Source organism: Cryptomeria japonica, chromosome 1 (assembly GCF_030272615.1).
Source record: "Cryptomeria japonica chromosome 1, Sugi_1.0, whole genome shotgun sequence".
Classification (NCBI taxonomy): Eukaryota; Viridiplantae; Streptophyta; class Pinopsida; order Cupressales; family Cupressaceae; genus Cryptomeria; species Cryptomeria japonica.
In genome coordinates, this window is record NC_081405.1 from 428,240,499 (window position 1) to 428,258,276 (window position 17,778).

Consider the following 17,778-nt stretch of genomic DNA (forward strand, 5'->3'; position numbering starts at 1 on the left):
ATGAGAGGTCGAGGCTGCCAGGGAGGCATTGGCCAACCACATCCAAAAAAGCCAGGAGCAACTGGCCCAGGAACATTCACAAGTGACATCGTTGGAGGAGACTATGGCCAAACATGTTCAGGAGTTGGATGACAGCAGCAAGCAGAAGGCCGAGCTAGCAGCCAAGGTGGCGGAGTTGGAGGCTAACCTAGCACACGGGGAGGAGCAGTTGCGGGGACACGGGGAGGAACTTCAGAAAGCTCGCGCCAAAGTGGTTGAAGCTGCCCACATGGTCAAGATGGTGAGAGAATAGGAACTGGCAGCCACTCAGCGTCTCTAGCACTTCCAGCCGCACACTGGCACTTTTCAGTCTTCAGTTCTGCCAGTGACGCCTTCTCATCCCTCCCAGCACTAGTTTCCTAGATTAGATTAGCTACAATTTTGTTTCAACCGTCTGGAAGACGACTACTTTTTGGGGGTGGCTGATATTAGGCATGAAATAGAATATTACTTTTTGTTATGGTTAAAATAATACTTTGTCATGTAATGAACTGGCCATATGGGGTTCCCATAGGGGTAGTTGGCAGCTTTGGCAATTGGGATCTCCACCAACCACCAAGTAGTATATATATTGTTGTAAGGAACCCCGGCAGTATTATTGGTTATACATCCATTTTGCTGATGAAATAACAGATATATCATTCTGGCCTATGTGAATTCTGTATGTTCTATGAATTACTTATAAATGGTATCTGGGTATTTCCACTCTGTTGCTTTGTAATTCAAACTGACACCATAGGAAGCAAACAAAGATTATTGTTGTACAAGTCTCATTGACGATTACTAATATTCTTGTCCTCTTTCTCATGTGGAGTTTTTTTCCGAAAGGGTTTCTACGTGCAAATCTGGTGTTATCTTTGGTATTATTGATTTTACGCTTTCATATTGAATGTGCAATCACTTTATCACATTGGGTAATCTTTATTTCAGATTTGCAAAGACATTTAAAAGTTAATATTGCAGTTTTAGTTCACCTTGTTTCTCAACAAAAATGTCATGTGAAAGAAAGACCCCTTAAGGGAAACATAAACATAAGTATGACAATGTTGTAAAGGGAAAATGTCAAACTGTTAAGCCCCCAATCCTAAGAGTTAAGTACAAGACCCCTCAAGGAAGCATGAAACTGACAAAGATGACATTCACACTTTTATTAATAAGGCATTTAATTTGGTACAATTTTGGCGGCTGAATCTAAAAATGCCCACTGTTGGACATAATTTGCTATGTTACCCAAAGTTTCTGAGACGGGGGGACAGAGAGATGGAGAAACGAGCTTCCAGGATGGATTTTTTTTTTTTTGCCATTTTCGGGGATGGAGGGGATGGCTATATAAAAAAATAGAGAAATTTTCAAATTTCAAATATATTCTTGGCAGTAGAGGAAAGCATGAAAACAATGGCCATATCTACCTAATATATTGTATGGTTAATAGTAGAATGTAACTGTTAGTGGAATGTACTTGAGGGTATAAATAATTGTTTGTTTTCCTTGTGGAATACACTTGAGGGTATAAATAATTGTTTGTTTTCCTTGTGGAATGTACTTGACGGTACAAATAATTGATTGTTTTTCTTCTAAAAATCATGGAGCAAATGTAATGAGGATTGTGCAAGAGGAGGTTAGAATTGCTTCTAGGTCAAACGTTTGCATCTGCATGAGCTAGATTCATGGTAATATGGTAATAATTATTGTTTGTTTTCCTTGTGGAATGTACTTGACAGTAAAAATAATTGTTTGTTTTTCTTCTAAAAATCATGGAACAAATGTAATGAGGATTGTGCAAGAGGAGGTTAGAATGTGCTTCCAGGTCAAACGTTTTCATCTGCATGAGCTAGATTCATGGCAGAAGTATTAAATAAAATATAAACAGTTAATAGCTTAATACAGACAGTTGTGTTTTGAAAATGGGGTGCATGCCTTTCCCATAAACTTACATTATTTTGACTTCTCCTAGCCACATTGTGCAATTACTATTATCTTCTCAATATGAAGAAAAATAGTTTTTAAATTCAAATGCTACTATATGCCTGGATATTAGCCCTAAAACTCATTATGAACATTGTTGCAAAAGAATCCAGTTCCACCACTATGTATCTCTAGTGGCATCACTTTGTTTTTCTTGCCTCCTCTATATCAATTATGCTGCCAACGACTGAATGTAAAATTTTTAAACAATGTCATGTAATCCTCTTAACACTGCCAAAAACTACAAATGAATGAAAATCGAGATATCGCAGTCCCAAGGTTTGATATTTCAATTTGCATGGAGAATAAAATCCATTTTTTTTAAGTTGGATGAGTTTTTTTGTTTTAAAATTCTGTGAGACCTAGGAGACAGCCGGTTGTCCCCAGGACGGTTGAGGGACGTCTGAGACGTCCCCAGTCATCCCTGGGATGGAGGGTCATCCACCCAAGTTTCCCATGCCATCCCTGTGCTCTGGAAACATTTTGGCGCTTTTCGTATAAACTGGAAATGGGAAGGAAGCATTTCCCCCCATCCCCCCGCCCCCGGACACGTACTCATCCCCGAAACAACTTTGTTTCACCCGAAAAACTCATCCCCGGGTTATAGTGGTAATTTGCCTAGTGTATCATAATTACTATTAAATATTTTTCATAAGTGCTGCTAAATATCACATGTACATTCACTAGTTCCTTTAATATTAACAATCCACACTTCTTGTAGCTCATGAATTTTTATGTCATCAATGAGTTTATGGCCAACAAATAAGGCAAGCTAAGATATACCTGACGGTTGTCAAGCTGATCTAACTGATAAGATCCATGCATTCGTAGAAATGTGACCTGAAATCATTATATTTACAACCAATATCAGCATTAGAAGTTATGGAGAGGCACAATATAATAATAAATACTCACCGCAAAGTCCAGCCAGCCTACAGCCAGTGCAGAAGCAACTCCATCCCAGTAATCTAGATCATCTTCAGGAATCTGGCCAGTGACATTTCAAATATATAAACATATATATTTTCTAAAAGATTAAAGAAAATAAGAAAGTTCCTCTATTTGCATGAGCCTAATGCATATAAGACACATGCTATAATTAACAAGTGGCTGCATGCATTTTTTAAATGATGACAGTGGGCTCTCTACCAACACTACAAAATTTACATCTTATATTTATATTAACATAAAAAGCAAAAACAAGCTAGTTCTGAAAAATGAATGTGTTGCAAAGCACAAAGAGCAAACTGTCTATGAACAGAATGATGAATTATAAAATGTCATCTATACCCATGAAAGAGGCCCTCAATAGACAATTGAATGAGGGAGATAAAATATTTCAATATTCAAACAAAATGCCTCAAACAACACTTCCAGCCATGATAGAAAAAACCTCAAAACAAAGATCTTGATTATTATCACTTGGTTGAACCAATCTGAACTTCTTTCATCCTATATTTTCAAGATCACCAAAGATGCACAACATACTGCAAATAATATGCAAACGTCCTTGTCATTTGTCAGACATTTTTATAAAACCAATCATATATTACATAGTGCATAACCTCTATTCGCTGGACAAACTCCACATATTTTTCAGTGCTTGCATATGGTAAGCTTGTCTGTATCACATAGTTTGAATGAACCTGTGCAAATTAAAGAATATAGACCAGCCTTAACACAGCTCTTGATTATAAATTGCTTGGAGCAAATGTTGAAGCCCTCGACAAACAAGCCTAATTTCACTAATGCAGAACACAGCATAAATACATATTGAATTTCATTACCAATGCCTAATTCTCAGGCTGATTTCTGCAAGACTGCCTGCATCTAGGAGAACAGAGAAGTGTAAAACCAAATTGATGAGAAAGAAAATGATCAAACTATATAGACTGCAAAAAGTATGACAAAGACCATTTGGTTTTACAACAACTCTGCAGTTGATCCTCTAGTCAGTTGATCCTCTAGTCATCATGTGAGTGAACCAATGGCAGCTGGATCCAGGATTACCTACTATGCTCAAACTAGTATTAAATATACTTGAAAACCTAAGCTTTATATTTATACACACAAAAGTGAAAGAGATGTATGACCAGCATTCATGGGCTGTGAAATTGGAAGATAAAAGCATCACTCAAAGTCAAAGTAAGAAAGTAAAAAAGCAAGTTTTTATTTCAACCTTATAATATATCAGGCATTCATGCTTCAGAAGCTATGTTCAAAAGAACCTAAGGCATTTTTTAAAAGGTTGTATCCATGAATATCTGACCTTCAATTTGCAAAGCTTCAATTGAAGTGCTACAAGCTTTGAATGAAGTGTTACTTCTGTCGTTGAAAGAACCCTGTCATAATTCTAACAAATAGAAGAAAACGCATAACGGTGAAAAAAGAAACTTCAATATCACTTCTTTGCTGGTGAGCTCCAGATAGGAATTAAATAAAAAACTCAATAATAAATTAGTTAAGTGAAAGTAGATTAAAGAAGTAATAAAGGACAATTACCGCTAACCAATCAACCAGGCATTCAGGAAGCCAAGACAGTGAGTGCTTGTCAACATAGAATATTTCCAGAAGGTCCCATATAGCCTTCAAAAGAGTTGGCTCTAGTAACTCCTGTCTCGTTAAAGAGTTAATAACATATTAAGATGTGCAAAGTTCAAATATAATAGGCAAATTTATAGAAGTTACCAGAACTCAAATGTTTTCAGATTGACAGCTAGTTTTACTTATAAGGACCATCTGTTAGCCCTCGTGGCTTTTTTCAGTCCCAAAGGATGTCACATAAATGAGAAAAGGTGGGTTTTTGGGTTTTTTCCCAATCAACAGGATTAATCGGGGATATATTTTAGATACTTTGAATTAGTAAATGAACCATGAACATATAATTTATGTTATATGCCAACATTTTTTTCAAAGCACAATTCCATATTCCTTCAATTAGTCCAGAAATAAATGTTTGCATATCTAGATATAATCTTGAAGTGAATTAGGAATTGCCTGTTTAAGCATTGAACTGTTCTGCCCAACTGGTGAGGAATCATCTCTAGTAGACCCTAAAATTGTACTTATGCTACGACTGAATTCCATCACATGCTCCCACCTGTAGCCAGAAAATATTCATTCAGAATAACTCAAAAAAATTAGCCATATTAAATAGAATGAGATAATGTACTGTTAACCTTTATTTAGAAAGAATATTTAAAAACTACATTCGTTCAAGTTTATATTTGGAAATATATTTTGGTAAGCAATTTAGTACCAAACAACAAATCAGACATTCACAGTACACATGTGGCTGGGAAACCCGAAACATGGAGCTTCTAGTTGAAGAGGCACCATCCATAATAGTAGTAGAATTTAAGGGACACGTCCCACCAAGTAGATATTTGTATAGGAAAAGATACAATGTAACAGATATAATATAAGATAAGAAGATAGGAGAAGAAAAGAAGTGACAAGTAGGAATAGAGAAGACAGACAAAAATTGTAAGGGTAGATCCTTGAGCATATGTACATGATGGATGAACTGTAATATATACATACCTGGAGTTGTATCTATTATGCATTCTAGTTTATTGCAATCAGTTTGGTTTATTTCATACTGCTAACTAGTTAATGGACAATCCAGACTAACTCCTTATCCTTCTCGTATGACTGAGTCTGGGGTACAAATACAACACAGAGAATTTACTTGGGACTCAGTACTTCAACTTGTGTTCCCCCATTTCCTTGCTAACACTAACATTAGCAGAAACCATGTATCTTAAATAACCATCTCATGCGTATGTTAGTATTGGAACTCATTTGCATCACATGTTGAATATTCTTTGTTGAAACAAATCAGAATTTATGACTTAACCTTCTCTGCACTATTGTTGGTCTGTCTATAATGCCTTAGTTAATTCAATTGAAACTACAATAGACTCGGTAGATTGGCAAAGTTATATAGCAAATGATGGTTTGTGGGCCTGTTGAGCTTCAATTTTCTCAAGTGCTTCCCTGGTTAGCTGAAATACATCAAGAAATTGAGTTGATGGTGAAAAGAGGTTGTAGAGGAACACAAAAAGACTGTTTGTGGCATTCATTTGATGGAAATGTCATGTTTGTAAATGCAATGAGTGTGATGCATGCAACAAGGTCAAGTAAAGCAGTCATAAAAGTCGTAGCAATCATTGACTTACTGAATTATGATGGGTGCTGGTTGAAGTTTTAGTTTCATCATCCATGGCAATCTTTGGAGGTCTACTAGTGGAGGTGTTTTGAAATCTTTCTATCTGTCTACATAGCCAAAGTAATGAAGATGCATGCTAGTACTCAAAGAATCCATACATAAAGCTGATACATGCATAATTTTTGAAATGATGCCTTGACAGTCATATGTCTATCAAATTTTGAGAAAGACCGATCATTCTATTAAAAAATCTTTATCCTAATGTTTGTAATGAAATTGTTTGGAAGTGTGCTCTTGAGAAATTAATTCTATTTTATTTTTTAGATCTTTATAAATTCCCAAAGTGAGAAAGAATCGGTTATAAACTGAAAAGTTGTAAATAATTTGACATGTAAAGTAAAAGAGGTTTAGTTTTGGCAAGGGAAAAGCTACAAGAATATTCACATTGTACAGAAGTACAAAGAGTCTGTAGAGATCTTTTGAAACTGAATAAAGGATAGATTTTGCTGGTCTACGAACCTGTGATCTTATTCTTTATGCTATTAATTGTTCAAATGTTCAATTTTCAACCATTCTTGATATATTTTCTGGTTAAGAAGAATACAACTTCCTCTCACATGTATGTGTTTACTTTGTATGTCTTGGATGAAATAAATAGGTTGTTATCTAATCTATGAATCATGAAACCCAATGTGAATGTACCTTTCTGATGTTAGACTACATTCCGTTCATAAACCCCAGATGCATTCTTTATACTTTCATAACCTTTTTCAAAGAATGAACCTATGTGTTTATTACTCTTTCCCTTCTGCAATTTCAGTTGTCTTTCCTATTTTCTATTCTAGTTTAGCCACTTATCCTGCTTTATAGTTAAAAGCACACCCTTAAAAACCCCTAATCATATCATGTGAGGGAGTTGCCCCACTCAAATGCAGAGGAAGATCACTAACTTAATAGCAACCTCTCCAACTGTTGGAGTGTCTATTGCTGCTCATTAGGCGAGTCAAGGTTGTTTTGCAACAAAGAATCGCAACAACATATATGTTTACCAACAAATAGAAAGAGTGGCCTTGAATTCATTGTCTTTACAAATCAAGTAGTGCTTCACAGCCTTTCAGATTCTCTTCATTAAAAAGAAATCTCTTAACTTTGACAATAGGTAGAGTGAGCCCACGCCTATCTAATGCCTTATGCTAGACAGAGCTAGACTCAACATTATGTCTGATAAGGACCTTCCAAGTTTCATTCCCCTCCATAACTTGAATAATCCACTTTGCATGCTAAGCCTTGTTTTTGCACATTCAAATTGCTCATACCTCTTTTGTCCTGAGGTGTGCAACAGTTTCCCCTAAAATCATATTAAAAACCCTTGGCATTGTTAGAATCACCCAAACAAACCCCCTACAAAGTTTATCATCTTTCAAAATAGCAACCATAGATGTAATGTCCCCTACTGGGAGTAAGCCTGTTTCCCCTAATTAAACCGTATATCACCACACTTATCATGCCTTCAATCAGATTATTAAAACTAGAGAACAATTAAATATTCATAATACAATCAATAATTATTGTATTTGGGCCCCATCCTTACTTCTTTCCTAGCCCTAATGGAGGACAGGGATTTACTGTCATAGGGCGCTTGGAAACCACTCTACAAGTAGGCTCCCTCAAGGTTTTAGGACTCCGTCCATACCCCATCTTGGGCTTACCTATCTTGTGAGGATTTACTCTACCTCTCCCTACAAACACCAACCTATCCTCTCGCAAGCAATAGCAAATGATTAAAGACTAGGCCATTGATATAATAGTCTTTCATGCATTATGAATGTATAAGAAATTAAGAATAAATATGATCTATTATTATGAGCAGATGCAATCTTATTGACAATGCTTCTCTGTATGTATTTATAACAGAATATACAATAATTTGTATTACATTTATATATAGAAATGCAGACATAACACAACATAAATGAACAAGTATATGATCATAAGCATGATACCAGTCTGCTGCTCTACTGCTGATAATATTTTAATCCTGATTTCCTCTTTATACAAACTACACATCTTTTATTATTTTTCTCCTTCGATGATTATCCCTTCTACCCAAATGCAAATCCATCTTATACAGCCTTCAAGAAAAGGCATAGGATTACATTATTTGGCTAAGGACATCTTTCTTCATAAAGAAAAGTCTTTTCCAAACTAACCGTTGTCTCTCCACAAAACGTGGCTGTCTGTAATTAATGCTTGTTAAGGTTCGTTTAAGAGCATTAACATTATTTGGCTAAAGACATCTTTCTTCATAAAGAAATGCCTTTTCCAAACTAATTTCACAAAAAGTGGCTGTCTGAATGTAATTAATGGTTGTTAAGGTTTGTTTAAGAGTATTAACAAATCAAAGGATAATTGACAGTTTAGACTTGATTATATTATGTCTCCCAATAATAAACAAGTCGATGGTAGATTAATATGTTTTCTATACTATCAAATGCTTATTCAAACTGATGTTTAATCAATTCATGATTTCTCAATTTATCTCGTGAAATTCAATGCCTTGACAGATCACCGAACATATGAAGAAATTCCTTGGTTTGACTGGAAAGCACATCATGGGATGACTGGGTCCTTTGTGTAACTGCTGACTTCAAATAAGACAGTCTTCTGAATATGCAGATATCTGAATTTGTTTGTTATATTCTTTCTTGCTTGTCTGAGTTCGATTTAGGAGAAATGAAAATTGTTAAGTCTTTGAAAAGACAATTTTCTTTTGTTAGGGTATCTACTGTGAAGACGGGGGCAAGACAATAGAAGAGGCCCAAAAGAAGAGTGGTAGATATTAAGTTGCTCTCGACAATTTGGTACAAATTTTGAATTTCCCTCTCAAAGACAACAACTTCATAACTAGTAGCTCGATCCTTTTTTTTTCAATTCTGCTCTATAGAAGAGCCATTGAAGGCAAAGGGGTCATTAAACTCAACAATCTCCCTATGTTTGATCACAAATATCCCCATGCATGATTCAAGACAATCCCAAAGCCATGAGCCACTCAGGTAGTAGAATAGGACCTTATCTATAGCATTGGGTGCTGTTTCCACTGGACACTAAAGCCAAAGGCCTTGCAGAAAATGCCAAGAGAAGCACAAGCTCAAGTGTCAAAGCACTTCTCAAATAAAAGGAAGGAGTCAACTATGAAGTGTCCATTAAAGATTTGGTTACCAAAATTGATTGAAGGGGAGATACCATGTATCAACTTTTGAGATACATTACGAGCAAAAAGGTATCCAAAGACTTCTACAATTAAGAGACACAGAGATAGAGCTAATTGCTAAGAGGCAAACTTGCTTGATGGATCTAAAAAGCTCAAACTCAATTTTAAAATTGTTTATAAAGAAGTGTTGGAAATAGGTCTCATACACCTTGCAAGTACTAATGTTCAACTTATTTAATTATTTATTATTTTATGTGTCTAAATGAAATGGGACTTTATGCCTTGGCTATTATGCCATGTGTGACATATTTTTATTTTGGCATTTACATGTTAGAATGCATGTTATGACACATCATAGAGCATCTTTCTGAATGTTTTAAATGATGAAAGATGGAGTGTGGGTCAAGGGGAATTTTACCATGGTATTTTGGGACCTTGTTTGGGCCCATAGTAATGCAGTACAGTAGGTTTTTGGGCCTCCATGTGTCTATATATTGAGAGATTGAGATGAAAACACAAGATAGGAGTTTTTTGCAAAGTTATGCTATCGGATTTCTACCCGAGAAAGAGGATGTTAATCTCCATGGAGGCAAAAACATGATATTGTATGGTAACAAGTTTATTGCTGTATAATGCATTAGTTTAGTGCTTTGAAGGATGGGTTTTTTCCAAAAGGATTTTCCTAAGGCATATGTGTCATTCTCTTCCTTGTGCTTAATTTTCCTTATATCTTTCTCAATCTTGCTTATATGAGTGTTATTTGCATGTTGAAATTTTGTTGAAATTCGTGTAGATCTAATTAATGTGTTAATCTCCTCGAAGGGTTATCTATAACCCAAGTTCCCAAGATGGGGATGACAAAGGATGAGGGGACGAATTTCGAGAATGGTTTTTTTCAAGCCATTTTTGAGGATGACAATGGCGGCAAAGGATACAACTATATAAAAAATAAGGAAAATTTCAAATATATAGGGAGATTTCAAATATTCAAATGATAATATTGATAAAGCATTCACCATATACATTATAAATACTTGATGCATAACATTTGTGTTAAATTGAGAGTTCACATGAAAGTTAAACAAATTAGCAAATGTAAAAACTTAATTGCTTTCATTATTCATTTTCAATATACAAGTAATTGCTTTCATTATTCATTTTCAATATACAAGTGATAATAAAAAATAGCATACAAGTTACAACAAAATGCCCAAAAGCTGCAAAGTTTCACTTTCAATTACAATATGAAAATTGCAAAAAAAGAAAGAAAGTATATTACTTCCCTTGATTTGCATCTCCCAACACCGCATCAAAATCGAAGTCCTCCTCTAAGTCACTGTCACTATGAAGGTTGCCTCATCCAATGGAATCCCAATCAATCCCTCTTGTGCCTCCTCCTTTGCCTCCTCCTTGTCAAAATGGACGACGTCTTCAAGATCAACATCTCATCGTAAAGTTGGAGTTTGTAAATACTTTGGAGCCTAACGATCCTAAAGTTAAAGAGCACTATGCAAGCCTGCTAGCTTCTCCACTCATCTACAGATAAACCTATTCATCTTGATGGAGTGGATAAAGCCATATGTGGACCAATTCCTCTCTACAATGGAGAAACTGACAAATTATGAAAGGAAGCAAATGGAAAGCATCCTCAACCATGATGTATCCTTTCCTTGACATGTCCACCATCCAATAGGGGCAATTTGAGCTAATGGAGCCCTGTCTATCTTTGCCTCTACTTTATGTAATGTTAGACCACAATTATTTGTTAAGGAAAGCCATTGTTAGCGAAGCATTGTAGACTCCTCAACTGAATACATCTTTCGAAAGGCCTTTATTAACCCTTCTTTCAACTCTTCGTTCATCACAAGAAGGCAGCCTTCCAACCTTTGGTGGATACCATTTGGGATTTAGAGAAAAGGTTGCCATGAAGCAAGGTGTTCATAGTGTTCCACCTCCACATCACAATGGGATTAATATGTTGCTCATATAATCCCAAACTAGGATTGTTAGCCAAAATTGCTTGATTTATCTTTTCAAACATGCTATCAAATGTCTCACATATCTCTCCAAGACTAGGAGAGTCCATATCTGTATATCTAATGACATCTACGATAAGTGAGATTCAAAAAAACATACTTGCAAAATGTAAACAAAAATTTTAAATAAATTAATTGTTAAATTTGAAACTTTAAAAGTTCAAACATTGAACAATAAAATTAAACATTTAAAATTACAAATTTAATAAGAAAAAAAGCAATTTATTTAATATTCAATAAAGTCAACAATTCATTAATAAAATCAACAATGTCTTACCTCACAATGAACCACCAATTGTCATCAAGGATCCTTTGTTTGATAGGTTTTTCTTCAATAGAGCTTGAATTAGGCCATCTACTCAATTCGAAATTTATAATCATCAACTATAGAGGCTCATGCAACTCAAGCCTCCTCTCTAACAAAATGAAGTAACTAGCATATCTTGTCTCCATAGATTTAAGGAATTCCTTCTTTGAAAACATCCTAAATAGAGCAAGTGACGTGTGGTGGTTGCAAATAAATATTTGAATATCTCTAGCTTCTACCACCACTTGTTCCACCCAAACTATTTTCACTGTGTCTTTCGATGCATTGTTCAATGAATGAACACAACATGGGGTCCAAAAGATGTGCTTGTAAGCACCCTCCACCATCATAGGAACCAATTTGCATACATGTTTTGAATCAATGACAACTTGTACAACAATTAAGGCCACAACCTCTTCTATGGCCTCTCTAAAAATGCTAAATTGAAAGTTTGCATCCTTACGCTTCCTTGAACAATCCACGGCTCTAAGAAAATAAGTCAGTTGGGCATGTGACTATGATATTGATGAGTGGCCAATGTCTAATATTGCTCCATCCATCTATCACAATAGAATAACCCGTCTTGATCCAAATTTTGTTAATTTTAAGATCAGACTGAAAACAGTAAGCAGAAAATAACAAAGGAAACACACATAACGCAGCAGTACCCTAGGAAAACCTCCCTCTTGGAGGTGAAAAACCCAGCAACAAAGTCTAAATTTGTATTATCTCAAACATCAATATAAGTCTTACAACTTCACTTCACACATGAAGTGGTATAATCAGCAGATAACCCGAATTAGGGCACACAGCAGAATGAACCACACTTATCTGAGAAATTCACAATCTGATGCAGAATATTCGCTAGGTCTGAAGGTGACACACAGCCCTTAGAACAAGTTTGCAGCCATGTGTGGATTTGCCAGCCCTAGCAGCAGTTCGCTGATCTCAGAGATGTATTCGCCAGCCCTAGATGAAACCTTGAATGAGTTCGCTGATTAGAAGAACAAATTCGCTATGGATGAGCGAAGTAATTCGCTGATCATGAGAGGATGATTTTCTGACTGCATATTTGATGCTTGTAAATGACTTTGTATATATATGACACAAACTAACCTAGAAGCCTTAGTTCGGCCTTGCTAATTGAATTCATAATAATCTTAAGGTTGGCGCCCAATATAGGGTCAGACTAATAATCATTTACAAGTTACATTTATATAGGGCCTGTCCTATCCACAAGTTACATTATATATAGGTCTTGCCCAATATTCATAGCAAGATATAATTACAAGTTACGTGTATTTGATCCCAGCCCTAAGTTACATCATTTGCCTACACGTTACATGTGTTTGGGCCCAGCCCTAAGTGGTTCGGATTGCATGAGAGATAATACATAGGAATTTTAATTGTCATTGACAACATTAAGATTCAATAGTCAGGTATCCGAGCTAACTACAATTTTCAACAAATTTGCCTCATATTCTCCATTAGCAAATTGACCTTAGAATATTATTTGTCTAAGAGGCTAGTGCATAGCTTATGATCTCCAAGGGGGGCAAATGAAGGACCGATAGAGGCTACATCTTTGATCATTTGTTTCTTTTAACGAGCCACAAGAAATGGTATGGCATGGGTATAAAAGAATTTGGAAATGGAAGATTATCGCACCTCGTGCCTACAGATTTAAGATACTTGCAACTCCCCTTGGTCTCTCGCTACACTAGTCTTCCTCCTTCCTCTTGTGGCAATATTACTACTACCACTACCAACCATAGATGGCATAGCCACAGATGATTGTTCACTTCCAAAAGAATGTACTGGCATTGTCACACCTATAAACCTCATTTCCAACTCCATATGCAATCTATGAGCCTCTACCTTCTCAACCTACTTTACCATGGACAAACTTTAACCCCGCAAGCTGTAAAACCCAAGAAATGAGACCATTTTTGGTATCTATGGCTGTCACATGTTGGAGAAAAGGTTTTTTGGATTAAAAGGGCCCTTTGCATAAGGTTTCAAGGCAACAGAAGAGCACTCAAATGGATTTGGTGGTTGTTCACCTCCATCCCCAACACTTCAACACTTTGATGTAGTTGAAACTATTACATTTATTTCAATTTCTTCCACTTCATTGTCACTATTGTCATTATCACTATTGCCCATGTTGTTTTTGTGAGATATAATGCAATTTTAAACTGGAAAATAGAAAGAAAAAAAATCAAACATTTCTTACTGTTAACTTTGGAAAAAAATTGAAAAAAAAGGATAGAAAGACTTGCCTCTTTCAAGAAATTGTTGTCTCACTACCAATGATGCTCTTGATTCAACTTCTATTCCAGCTGCTCGTTCAAACAGTGCTAAAAAAAATATTTTTCCTTCAAACCCTGTTGCAATATGTTTGGACAAACAAAAAATGAAATTGCAAGTAAAATGAGGTTGTTTTTCCTCATTTAGGGCAAGCTGGGGTGTGGAGGCCCACCAACAAGAAACAAAATAATACTTTTTTAAGTCTTAGAAGTTCTTTTTAATCATTGCTTTTTGTTGGGGATGGTCGCTCATCCCCTTTTCTTTTCTAGGACAACCCCACATTTCCAAGACGTCACCTCTATTTTTAAAACAAATGAGGGTGACCCAGGGATGTCCCTTACGCGTTCCCCCATCCCTAGAACGTTTTGAAAACGGGGACAGGCCAAAATAGGCCAAGGATGCATCCCCAAGTTTCCCTGGTTAATATAGAAATGTTACAATGCTTAATAATTATGACGACCTCATTTAGTATTGACTTTGTGGGTACATTTCCCAGCAAGAGGCAGGCAGATGCATCTAAAGAGAGAGTTCATACAGCTTGACAAAACCATACCACAACCAAGAGCCTTAGGAATTGCCAAGATAAAAAGACATTTAAGATGAGTGTATGCCTTCTCAAATTCAAACTTGATAAAAAGGACAAGTTGCCAAGAGGCTCTGCAACACTTCATTACTTGCCAAACCGTAATAATATTATTTCAAATGTATTGTCCTCCAATAAAACATGTCTGGTAAGGACGCACAATTGAAGGCAGAAAATTGTAGATTTTGATGGCTCGAGCTTAACCAATATTTTTTAAAAGGCAAATAAAGAAAAACGATTAGCTAACAATGGTAATCAACTCTGCAACGTTGACCTTGGGGAGAGACTTAATATTTCCTTTATTAATATATGAGACCCATGCATTTTGGACTGCAAGGCCTCCAAGTACATCACATGCAAATTAGGGCCAACCATATCCCCAAGTCATTTATAGATTTCAAAAAAGAAGATGTTCTAAGTTGACGCTTGTCAGACCATGTGAAGCACAGTCTCCTCAACGGAATAGAATTTATTATAACTCTATTGTTGGGCATCGAAATGCCTACATGGGACGACATCAAAGCAAGTATCCAATGCCTAAACTCAATCAATGGTCTAAGCCTAGGCAACGAAAATTTCTTTGTAATGTTCCACAAAGGCCCAAGCAATATCAAGCAATGAATATTTGCAAACTTGAGTAGTTTTAAATTTAACTTTTGATCTTTTTGAATGCCTGCTTGAGCTTGCGAGCCTAAAAAATCTCCTTTTTGGACAAGCAGAGCCGATAAAGATAGGCATGGATTGGAGTCCCCTGAACCTCTACGGGCTCACCGATCTGAAGATTATGCTGCAAGGCCATGGCACAAACTTGAAGCATAGAGTTGAAAGGTTAAAGCTCAAGCTCCGTGGTTAGATTATATTCCCACGATCAATCTTGAATAGATGATCACACAATTGGCAAGACACAAAACTCTAGAAGAAGATAGCTCCATATTCGGCTTTCCAATAAATTCTCACACATCAAGTAACAAAACGTTAAACTTTATAAAATAAAAGCATATATATTTTGCATCAACATTTCAGTAAAAGGCACAACTTACCATTGGTCCAATAAGCTTAGATGAATATGATCAATTGAGACTTGTTTTATAGGAAAGGGTTGGTATTTTTGAGAATTTGTCTCGTAGGCAGAGTTATATGTTAAGGCATTCATTTCAATAGTATCTATTTTATAAAATAACAAAAATGTTGCACTGTAAACATGGATTAGGCTGGCTAGATCTTTTAGCATGCGACAAATCTTCGAGAGAAATATAGAAGGAATCAATGGACCGACGGAATATCCCCATCTTAAGTAGACGAGGCTCAAGGCTCAAGTGCTCTCCTGCTATAAGAAATTCTGCTCAAGGGATATACACCTCTTGCCAGAGGCCATCCAAAAACCACACCTGATTGCGAGAGGAATCAGCTCGATCCCAATAGGTTTTCTCTACCTAATTGGATTTCAAGTTCAAATGCAAATAGATGAAAAGAAAATTGAATGGAGAAACATAAAGAAAATTGGCATTACCAGTCAAGAGAGATGAGGTCTTTGGATGTCATCATGAGCTGCTTGTGACTCTGAAGTAATGCGAATGCAGGAGCAGACGCGTATGAAAGTCTGCGCTTTTCCGCATCGTCAACCTCAGCAGAACCGAGTCTGAGTTCCAATACCTTCCCAGATGTAGCTTGTTGGGAAATCATCTCTGAAGCTTCGTCTTCTTCTTCACAAGGAGGGAGCTTGTTAAAGAAGGCAATGCGAAGGCAGTTTCCTCTGGCCCAGCGCACAGAGATGGATATTCGGCTAGGAGGATGAGTGAGGAGGCCATGCTGCACGCTGTACACTGCACACTGCCCTTGCCCTTGCCCTCCACTGGGAACTAGTGCATCTAATGGACGCCCGGGCATCCTTATTATCTCTCGCTCTCGTTCGCCCTCAATCGTGCTGTTCAATCGCTACTGAAACTATGCTCCCAGGCCCTGCAAGTTCATACATACATTCGAGAATACCTGTAATTTAAAGTCACAATTTTACGAAGTACCCGCCACCATTTCCAAGGTTGCATTAGGCACTAACTAAAGTATTGTTTTTCGGATTCTATTTTTTTTTTAAATACGATGAACATCCTGAAACATTTAGCAAAGAAATTCCTTGATTTGAGAGTTTTGCACTTAACCCAAGAGAGCAGCTCAGTGTTCTTATGTAAAATTCTACTTTGCAGCATAAAATCGATTTTTTTTATTTGTTGTTTAAAATTGAAAATAAGCTTTGAAAAAAAGAGGGCCAGAAATAAGCAGCAGTTCTTTATAAAAAAAAATGGCATGTGGCTTCACTATTTATTTTCCTCTTTTTTATTTGCCTACAATTTTACTTATAAAATTTATTTGTAAGAAATATTACTAATAATTTTATTTACAAAATGATTTAAGAGGATTGCATTAATATAAGCAACTATTTTACTATACATGGGGCCATTTGCTCCACAAATTGCTCCTCAAAAAGTTGAGCAGTTGCTACTAGCCAAAATAAGCTAAGCAACAACATGGGGACTTGCCCTTAACTAGTAATTGCACCTTGGTGTGTAATGGGTACGCCGAAGACATGGGGAGGTCAACGAGGAAAAAATCTAGTCAATTTTTTTGCATATATTTGTGTAGTACATGAGGTCGATTAGTAGGTTATTTAGAAAATGATTTTGTTTATGAAACAAAGGTTTTAATGGAGAAGTTATAGCTTCAATTCAACTATACATCCACTTAGAAGAATCTAAACACAATTGAAAAAAAACCTTTGAATTAGAAAGATAATTAGGTTGCATTACCAACAAGTTCATGATATGTTTGCAAGAGAGAGAGAGAGAGAGAGAGGGGGGGGGGGGGGGGGCGCAGGAGGAGAGAGAATGAGAGAGGGAGATAGAAAGATAGAAATAGAAATTGATCTCAATAAGGGTAGATAAAGGGAGAGATATAGGGGTGAAGAGAGATGAAGAAATGATGAGATAGAGATAGAGGGAGAGATGAAAGAAGAAATATGGAAGGCTAGAGATAGAGATACAAAAATATAGAGAGAGAGGTCGAGGAAGAGATAAAAGGAGGGAGTTGGATGGATAGAGGGAGATAAATATTGTCTGAATATATATGGGGAAAGGGGAAGATGGAGGTAGAGTGGGATATGAA

The 17,778-nt window shown here is 36.3% G+C and overlaps 1 protein-coding gene across 3 annotated transcripts in view; it reads right to left on the minus strand.

The window, feature by feature from the left end:
• The window catches only part of LOC131065063 (nuclear pore complex protein NUP85), a 169,476-nt gene extending 152,695 nt beyond the window's left edge, over positions 1 to 16,781 (minus strand). For 2 of the 3 annotated variants that reach the window (XM_057999472.2, XM_057999467.2), the window contains exons 1-6: positions 16,133 to 16,781; positions 5,002 to 5,104; positions 4,507 to 4,617; positions 4,274 to 4,357; positions 2,920 to 2,991; positions 2,788 to 2,844 (exon numbers count right to left, since the gene is read on the minus strand). In XM_057999472.2, the coding sequence (XP_057855455.2) occupies positions 2,788 to 2,844; positions 2,920 to 2,991; positions 4,274 to 4,357; positions 4,507 to 4,617; positions 5,002 to 5,104; positions 16,133 to 16,509 (804 nt within the window). In that variant the 5' untranslated portion in view covers positions 16,510 to 16,781. The remainder of the gene's footprint in view (positions 1 to 2,787; positions 2,845 to 2,919; positions 2,992 to 4,273; positions 4,358 to 4,506; positions 4,618 to 5,001; positions 5,105 to 16,132) is intronic. The other variant, XM_057999480.2, reaches the window with a different exon arrangement.
• Positions 16,782 to 17,778: the final 997 nt, after the last annotated feature.